This window comes from Quercus lobata, chromosome 4 (genome assembly GCF_001633185.2).
Source record: "Quercus lobata isolate SW786 chromosome 4, ValleyOak3.0 Primary Assembly, whole genome shotgun sequence".
In the NCBI taxonomy this organism is placed as follows: Eukaryota; Viridiplantae; Streptophyta; class Magnoliopsida; order Fagales; family Fagaceae; genus Quercus; species Quercus lobata.
In genome coordinates, this window is record NC_044907.1 from 24,413,289 (window position 1) to 24,423,356 (window position 10,068).

General features: G+C 32.9%; 1 protein-coding gene across 1 annotated transcript in view; it reads left to right on the top strand.

Annotated features, from left to right (window-relative positions):
- Window positions 1-9,521, top strand: part of LOC115986597 (3-hydroxyisobutyryl-CoA hydrolase 1-like) — a 33,372-nt gene extending 23,851 nt beyond the window's left edge. Inside the window, exons 7-13 of the mRNA XM_031109785.1 lie at window positions 3,031-3,201; window positions 3,695-3,816; window positions 7,449-7,509; window positions 7,677-7,745; window positions 9,012-9,113; window positions 9,194-9,235; window positions 9,359-9,521. Coding sequence (XP_030965645.1) covers window positions 3,031-3,201; window positions 3,695-3,816; window positions 7,449-7,509; window positions 7,677-7,745; window positions 9,012-9,113; window positions 9,194-9,235; window positions 9,359-9,496 — 705 coding nt within the window. The 3' untranslated portion in view covers window positions 9,497-9,521. The remainder of the gene's footprint in view (window positions 1-3,030; window positions 3,202-3,694; window positions 3,817-7,448; window positions 7,510-7,676; window positions 7,746-9,011; window positions 9,114-9,193; window positions 9,236-9,358) is intronic.
- The last annotated feature ends 547 nt before the right edge of the window (window positions 9,522-10,068 follow it).

Genomic DNA, 10,068 nt, shown 5'->3' on the forward strand with positions numbered 1-10,068 from the left:
CGATGATAAACAGGATCATAACACCGATACCCCTTTTGAGTTTCGCCATAGCCAAGAAAACAACAAAGCCTTGACCGAGGCAAGTTTCTTATGCTCATGTGGTTGAAGAAGAACGAAACAAGCAGAACCGAAGGAGCGAAGGTGGTGATAGTCTTGAGGTGACCCAAAAAGGCGCTCATATGGAGTTTGATTTTAGGACAGGACTTGGAATGCGAATAATAGCATGAACGGCATAAAGAGCAGCTTCGCCCCAAAAAGGAGCAGGAACTTCGGCAGAAAGAAGGAGAGCACGAATAGTGTCAAGAATATGACGAAGTTTTTGTTCGGCTCTACCATTTTGTTGAGAGGTACCTGGACAAGTTAGTTGATAAACAATGTCATAGGAATGCAAAACAACTTGGAAAGCATATTGAGTGTACTCAAGAGCATTATCCGATCGAAAAGTTTTGATATGTTTGGAAAATTGAGTTTCAACCATTTTTGCAAAATTAGAATATACTTGCAATAAATTAGAACGATATTTCATATTAAAAATCTAGCTATAGCGAGAGTAATAAGATGCATTATGAGGGTGTGGTGCAGGTTTAAGTTCAGAAAATCTAGCTATGCGAATATTAAGAGGGTGTGGTGTAGGTTTAAGTTCAGAAAATAAAGACAAGTGAGGTGTCATGTGATTGCAACAAGCAGAATCCATAAGCTAAGAGGAAGGAGACATACTAGATAAAGCTGAGAGAGAAGAGGAATAAGATGCATTACCAACCATATGAATGACATTAGCGATGATGTTTTTAAGGTCATCTGTGGTCATGGTGAAAATGCAACCTGAAGACTTAGACTGTGCAGAGACGGGAGCCATTGGTTGGACACTTTCAGTGTTAGCAACAGTAGCAGCAGCAGAAATTGAAATAGCTGATTTGTTGCGATGATAGCAAGTCTCAATATTGTGGCCAAAACGTTTGCAAAAACGTTTGCTAGATTATCGGTGACGATTATTGCAACAAGAAGAAGACCTGTCCTTATTCTTCATTTAGAAGCAAAAAATGCAAAAATGAAATCTACGCAAAAAACTGGGTAATGAGCACCTGGGTTGCAAAAGTCAACTCTGAGAAAAAAGTCAACGGTCGAAGTTAATGGTCAACAGCACAATCAACTCCCAGTGATGAAGTCAGCAAGATGACGTAAGTTGATGACATAAGCTAGGGCTTACGTGGATGCTGACGTGGCAGGGATGACGTCAACGATGATGTCAGCAGGTGACCCAGCGGCACGTGGAGCGCGTGAGGCGCGTGGAGAGTCTGATGAGGCCGATTCTTTTCCGACGATGTAGATTGGAGAAAGAATATTCCGATGACGGCAACGATGAAATGATCAGAGCTATACTAAAGGCACGTGAGGCGCATGGAAAAATTGCCGAATCTTTAACCGCTGCGTGGCAGCATGTGTAGGGTCAGATGATGAAGATTCCGGTGGAGTTGTGTAGATCGGTTGAAAATCTACATGGTGATGTCTTATGTCTTAATCGGAGGTCCGATGTAGAAGATCCGACGAAGGTAGTGATCTTGGTGGTAGTGTTCAAGCTTCTAGCAGTGAAGATTCAACCTTTGGCACCTCTGACGGCGGTGGAGCAGTTAGAAGAGGGCACGGAAAAGGTTTACTGACCAATGAAGTCGAGGCAGCGAAAAATACCAACAAAGACAAGACTGCAAGACACAAGAAAATTAGAGCAATAGCTCTAATACCATGTTAGAAATACTGAATGATTGTATATTGTATTTCACAGTAAAAGAGTACACATGAGTGCCTTTATATAGGAGGCATATGAGTGTAGTATAAGTAAGAGTGTAGTACAAGAATGTGTGCTATACAAGTAATCTAGTTGGGCCTAAAGCCCATAACACTATACACATTAACAAGCCCACAACACTATACACATTAACAAATATGGTTGTTTATCTCATGGTTCACTACTCTCTCCCCCCACCCCTTTTATTTTAATTGTTGCAAATGTTCTTCTTTAATTAATATGTATAGTTGCAGGTACAATAGTTGCTAAATTTGGCTAGGAACCTTATAGTTCAATCGGCACCTCTTGGTGTTTCTAATGGAGATATATTGAGTACAAATAAAAATGAAAAAAGATGCTAAACTTAATTTATTACAACACTTATTATTTTCTTTTTTGGATCTGAAAATAATCTCAATGCTTCCTGTATCAATAAGAAAAGAAGAAAGAAGAACTGTATTGTTAAATCTGATCAAGCAAAAAATGCTGATGCTGTCCACTATCATCACTTCTGTTTTGAACTCCTTAAAAGGTTCTTAAATTTGGTTTTAGGTTGTTCCTCTTTGGCCTGCGTACACTAAATTGCAGTGTCCTAATGCAACTCCAGGCACTTGGGGCTAGCTATTCTATACCATATTTATGTGCAAGAAGTTGCCACATGATGCTCAAGTTCAAATGGTCCTTAAATGACTTCACCTTTCCTTTGGCGGTGGCAATTAGAATTTCTTCTCGTTTTACGGATGAGAATTTTAAATGCATTGGCAATTATGGTGCCATGTGTTCCATATGGATACATGAGTTGTATTTAATTTTCAATGGAATGACCAATTGTTGTAGCTTCATCTTTGCTATGACTTAATATTCTGTTTTTCTTTCCCCTTTTCTTCTTCAATGCTGTATTATTCATTTGTCTTAAAGTGGTATGTAATTTTGGTTCCATATGGATACATGAGATGTATTTACATATAAAAAGAAGGATTGAACTGCTCTCTTTTTTTTTTTCAATGTTTTTTAGCAGTATTGTTTTAATTTAGTAGTTCTAGTTTTTTTGAGTTTGATCATAGCAGCACTAAAGTATAAAATCACATCAAAACTCCTAAACAAGTGTGCTGGGCAATATTAGTACTAAGCAAGTGACCTCCTGGGATGGGAAGTCCTAGTGTTACACTAATTTAAAAAAAAAAAAAAAAAATTTGTAGATCTAAGTTTCTTGGATAACTTGCATTTTGATAATGGACTTTTTGCAGGTCTTTGCAATGCCAGAAACAGCTTTGGGATTCTTCCCAGATATGGGTGCCTCTTATTTCTTGTCAAGACTCCCTGGATTCTTTGGTAATGGCAATTACATCATTGACCTATATAGTAACTCTTTGGATACCAAATCTTTCCTAGAAAGGGGGTGGAGTTCATTTTCTTTTGTAGTTTGTAGGAGTTTGGATGGTATGTTTCTTTAGCACTTAAATTTTCTTGAGTAGTTCAATTCCTATTTTTAGGTTTTAATGTATATGACTGATTGATACAATTGCAAACTAGCAGTATTGGTTAGAGTATTATATGTGCTTGTTATCATGATATGGGACTGTGACCGATAGTGGAGTGGACGGGAGGAGGATACATAGGTCATTTGATTTGTAGAAAGAGGGAAATTATGGTAAAAACAGAAATTGAAAGGAGGAAATACTTATGTAGTTCAATAGTACAAATAAGACCATTAGACCAACCCCTGGGGTTAAGTCTAGGATATACTTTCTATTTACGAATTATTTTCTACAATATTTATCCTCATGCTATTAAGATGAAATGCTATGCATGTGTAGTCATCACCATTATGTTTATCTGCCAAAATTTTTATTTTTAATTTTGTAATACATTGCCATTTGAATGCCTTATGTGTTTTTAATTGTTGGCCAGAGATTGTCTTTGTTGGAAGAAGCACTGTGCAAGGTAGATTCAAGTGATCCAGCCATAATCTCCGCAGTTATTAATGAGTACTCAAAGCAACCTTATATGAAAGAGAAAAGTGCATATCACAGGTTATTTTTGCATTCATAATTATAAATACTAGTCGCCAACCCGTGCTATGCACGGGAACCTACCTATTTATGTGGTAAACTAAATTGATTTTATAAAATTTTAAATTGATTAAGAAACTACATTATTGCATGAATTGTTCTTGTATAACTTCAATTTGTGTTACAATTTGATAAAGAAGTCATTGTTTGAACGTGCAATGACTTACGAAAAATATTAAAGAATAGTTCATGACTATAAACTTATAACTATTGAAAAAAATCAAAAGATTAAGAGCTTAAAAATTATAAAAATATATATGTGTGTGTGACTACACAACAGAGAAATATAAGAGAAAAATTTGCTACACTCAAAATAATAATTCATGGTTATAATTATTGAAATTTTCCAGATAGTTTTGGATATTACAAAAATATAACTCAAAAAGTCAGATGTTAAAACTTCCAAAAGGCCAAAAAATATTAAGGAATCATAAGATTTACATCCTATAAATTATTGAAACAAAACTATATATATATATATATATATGATTTTATAATAGAGAAATATAAAAGAAAAATTGATTACCTTCAAAAGAATAATACATGGTATAGTTGTTGAAATTTGCTAAACATGTTCAAATATTGCAAAAACTAACACAAAATATATGACTATTCAAAAGAGAAAAATAAGAAGAAGAAAAAAGTACATGAACCTATAAAGTAATAAGTTTTAAATTTTAATGGGTCTAAACTTTAAACAATGAAAAAAAATCACATGTTAGGTTGTGTTCCTAGCAACCTTGAAAGTAAAAGTAAAGGGAAAAAAAAAAACATGAAATACCATCAGCCAATAAGTTTTAATGGGTTTAAACTACAAACAATGAACAAAAATAATCATAAACAATCATAGGTGCAAGGTTTGGTTACCAAGATCAGATGGTTGTAAAACACAACATTTCAACATTGATTTAGGGTTATGCAGAAGGCAATAAAAATGACAGAAAATTGTTTTTACGTTATCTGTTATGCCAACCATCTAAATATATTAATTCCAAAAAAAATTAAATAAAATAATTCCTAGAATTATATGAGATAATTAAGAAGAACATCAAGCCCTTGCGTGGATGTTATTTGTGGACGGCTGTCCATCACTGCAATTCATAGACTTTGTTATTAATAAGACAATCGAGTTCAAAACTAAAAGCAATTAGGTGGCCTTTGTACTACAGGATTTGTTCTCGTTGAAGAATCAACTTGCTTCCTGCTATGGCTTCAATTTGATATGTGTGTTTTCTTTGTGAAAATTTGAGTGAGTATGAAGGGTTTCGACCTTGGCAGAAGTTTATATTTGTGAAAATTTTTGTTATAGAATTTTAGTTGAAATAGAATTTTCAAGCTTTTGGAACATATATCTAATAGAATTTTATTTAAACTAAACTATTGTAATACTTGATAAGATATAAAACCAAAAATAAAAAGAATCTAAAATAAAAAGAAAAATAAAAAGAAAATAGTGATGACGTGGAAAATTGTGGGAGCTCCAAAGGCTATTTTCAAGCTTTTGAAACATATATCTAATAGAATTTTATTTAAACTAAACTATTGTAATACTTGATAAGATATAAAACCAAAAATAAAAAGAATCTAAAATAAAAAGAAAAACAAAAAGAAAATAGTGATGACGTGAAAAATTGAACCAAAAATAAAAAGAATCTAAAATAAAAAGAAAAAGAAAATAGTGATGACGTGGAAAATTGTGGGAGCTCCAAAGGTTTCTGTTTTATATATATATATATAGATTAGCCACAAACCTGCGCGTTGCGCATGATAATTATTTTTATGGTAGTTTTATTAAATTTTTTTTATACAATTTAAACTAATTTAATAAAGAGTAATGTATTTTGTAATTATATTTTTATTCATTATGAGAATAATCATAAATGTAATATAGAAACAATCATAAATCATAAATTTAATAATTTTTGTCATACTAAAATGAAAAAAAATACAATTTTTCTCAAAAATTCAAAAGGCAAATTAATGAAAATATTTATTTTTTAATAAAAGTTATTTATAACATTTTGTGAATCATTAAAAAGAAAATAAAATTTAGAAATTATTCTTTTAGTTTTAAACAAACTTTCTCAAACTTATTTTTTCTGCCTACAATCCAAAACACTGAAAAAAGTAACTAAAAAAATTAATAAAACTTAACTATGATTAATTGGACCAATTAGGAAAAAAAATTGTTATTTATAATCTACTAAGGTTATTTTCTTTGCGGAAATTGTAATTTCATCCACCCAAAACATATTATCAAATAATCAATTATTAGCAAAATCTAAGAATTAAATTTCTATATATGCATTGTTATAAAATAATAATAATAATAATTAAAGTAAAATTGAGAAAGATAAAATTTGTCTCTCATCCAATAACTTTTGTTTAGCCAACCTTTGCTTTTCTCTAAATAAATTGCATTATAGAGTACTTTGTCTACCACAAAGGATTAAAAAATAATAAAAAATGATTAAAGTCTCATAGTTTAACATCTAAATTGAGCACTATAAAAATCATGCTATCAAATTACAGTAGCTACCAAATTAAATTATCCAAATCATGCTATGTATTAGAATAATATTATATTTTTATATTTAATCCTTTACAATGCAATAGGATAACATTTAACAATCAGAGAGAGAGAGAGAGAGAGAGAGAGAGAGAGAACTGAATTGCATTAATCTAAAGTAGATTAAAGAATATAAAAAATTATAAACCTAAAGCGAAGATGCAAGAAAAATAAAAAATAAAAATCCACTCAAAAATTGTGTGTGTGTGTGTGTGAGAGAGAGAGAGAGAGAGAGAGAACCTTTTTTTTGTAAGGGAAAACTATGCATGGAATGAATGAGATAGTGACAAATTTATAGTAAGAAAGTGTGAATAAGAAGAGACAAAAATAGAGGAAGATGAAGGGAAAAATGAAGAATGATATTAATGTAGAAAGTAGTGGGGAGATGAGAAGGTGAGAGAATGAGAGAAGGAGAAAGGTTAGAGAAGTAGTGGGGAGATGAAAAGGTAAGAGAGGAAGAAAGGTTGGAGAAGTGTAAATATGAAATAAAAAAAAATTATAAATAATTATAAGAAAATGGAAAAAAAAAAAAAAAAAAAAAGATGATGATGTGGACGTTGACGTGGATCAACGTGAGCGCAGCAGCATTAAACGCTACGCTTCAGCTTTTAGTAATATATTGATTGATTGATTGATTATACTTCTTGTTCTAATTAAACGGCCTCTACAGTTTTTATTCATTAAACTGTATTCTATGTATGCCAAGGATTTTTAATACTTATGACGTCAAGGATAATCAATCATGAAATAAACTTCTCTCAGTAAACGGACATATGAAAAAGCTCTGTTAGTTTATTAACTAGCTGTATGTATCATCTTAACATACAGTGATAAATGAACTACATCTCACAGATTGAGTGCTAGAAGGTTCTATCAGAGTTGATTTTGTATTAAAGAACTAATGTTTTCATTTTCTGAAATGCAAACCGATCTTTCTGTTGTCCAAGATCCTCAAATATATATTTTTAATCTTTTCTCAGTAAACTCGAAATCCTTATTTTTTTTTGCAATCACTTGGCTACAGATTGAATGTCATTAATAGGTGCTTTTCTCGAAGAACAGTGGAAGAAATTATATCTGCCCTTGTAAGTTCAATGATATTGAATTTTATCCATGATGAGAATATTAATTTTCTGCCCTCTTTGTCAGATGTCTTTGAAACGTTTGCTAGTGCTTTGAGTAATATTCTTTTATTTTTGGTGTTTACATGTTTAGCACTTACCTGACCATGATCTTGTGGTGGCAATTTTAGGAGAGAGAGGCCTTGAATAAGAAGGATGATTGGATCTCTGAAACAGGCCTTAAAATTTGTCTGAGATCGGTAAGGGAGCAGCAAGCATTAATACTGCCATTCCAGTCACTATTTAACTGCTTAAGACGGATTGACTTGTAGTTAAGATATTCATGACATCTTCTGTTGACATTTAGCTCTGTAGGATTTTCATTATGTGCTCTAATCATGTGAGGCTATAGAAATCTCTTTTTCTTTCCTTAGCAGAAGTATCATTTATTCCAGTTTCCGAAGGTTAGAAATTCAATTTCCAGAATTATAAACTGGTAAAAGTGGTTGACAACTGAAAACAGTGTCCTTATTCAAGGCATTTTTATAATAAGCTCAAAGGTTTAATACAGGTGATAAGTGCAACAAGGACCTATATAAAGTTATCAAAGAGGGGATATGGTGGCATTTATTTTTTAATGGACACTAAAATGTTTGAAGTGCCTATGTCAGATGCAACATTGACTCTTGTCAGCAAGTGTTATGCTTTCAATGATCAGCCATTAAACATGTAACTCCTCTTAATAAACTAAGGAATGAACAGAATTGAATGCTCAAATAAATCAGATGTTTTCATTTCTCTCTAGAACAGTCAATTAAAAAAAATAGATAAGGCTTCATTTCTGAGTAAGGGGTATGAATTTTGAAATTGGTTTGATGCCTAGATACACATCAGCATCCAGCACATGCTACTTTGTCCTTGTGAATTGCGACATAGGTTGGTACTGGTCCATCGGGAATTAGGATGTGCTATGGCCATTGGAGAACAGTTGATAGTTAAACATTTTTAGCCATTGTGCAGAGGTGATTGTGGTAGAATTCGAAGGAGCATCCAAAAATGTATAGAGAATTAAATTGAATCCAAAGAAAGAGAATGTCCTTATGTTATTATTCTCTATTTTGTTTCAAAGGCCAATATGTATCTTGATCAAAAATAAATAATGCCCTTGTACTTTCTGGCTTCCTTTTTTCATAAGGGCATAGAACAGATTTTTTTATAAGCATGGTGAATTTCCATTTTTTCGTAGCTGTATATATGTGAAGTCATAGTTGTAATAGTAGTACAAAATTTTTTATCACTATGTGCAAGAATGCATATCATTTCAGGTATGAAGATGAATGTGGTTATTGTGTGTCACTTAGGATCCAAGCTTGACTTGGTTATCTGACATATGATCCCCTCTGTTATACGATATTTAGTCCCGCAATAACTTTATAACTAAAGACAAAACTAAGCTGCCATCCAATTTGTCTAAATCTTGTGAGTTTGTTTCCACTTTTTAACGTTTATTCTCCTCTTGCAAACAGATTAGACAAGGACGGCTCCAAGGTGTTGGTCAGTGCCTTGTTCGTGAGTATAGACTGGTTTGTCATGTCATGCAAGGAAAACCAAGCAAGGATGTCTTTGAGGTTTCAGCTTACTCAAATATTTATCTTCTTCTAATTTATTCTTTTGCGGAGTATTTTAAGACTTCCCCTTTTCACTGTAGGGCTTCAGAGCTATACTATTGGATAAGGATAAGAACCCAAAGGTAGACATGCATCTTTTTCTATATCTTTGCCATTTAGATTTTTCAGACCCAATGATTTTCTTAAATATAGATTTCTGTTGGTTTATTTTTCTTATTTCATCTTTGGCTTCCTATCTCTCCCAGTGGGAGCCCTCTAAATTGGAGCTTGTTAGTGACGATATGGTTGACTCATACTTCTATATGATGGATGATGAAGGCTGGGAACATCTAAAGCTCCCTGCAAGATCTAATTTGCCTGCATATGCCATTGCAAAGCTTTAATGCATGAAGGTGAAAAATGGGGAAATTGTTGCACTTTTTAAATTATAATAAAACGGATATCAACACATCGTCTGGAGACATATATGACCACAATGATATTCTCATTATCTTTGTGCTATTAGTCGATCCTTGATAAAGGGTGCCAATTTTAGCTGATGCTATAATTATGAAAGTTCAAAAACGTGTATAAACACCCTTGAACGTTTAGACCCCCAAATACAAAATAACCAATTCAAGCTTTATGACAAACAACTAGTGTGCGGAAAATGAACATAAGCTATAAACAGAATTGGAAATCAATCTAAGACAATTATAAATCACATCCACAACAGAAAATAAAAGGCAAAGATAAAGGGAAGAGAGATGCAAACACAAGGACAACACACGATGTGTTATCGAAGAGGAAACCGAAGCCCTCAGCGTAAAACCTCTCCGCCGCCCTCCAAGCGGTCAATAATCCACTAGAAAATGTAGTTGGGATACATAAACAGCAATAGACCCTCCAAGCCTAATCTACCAGATGTACCTAAGCCCTCCAAGCTTCTTGCTCCAACGAGGTTGCGCCGAACCTT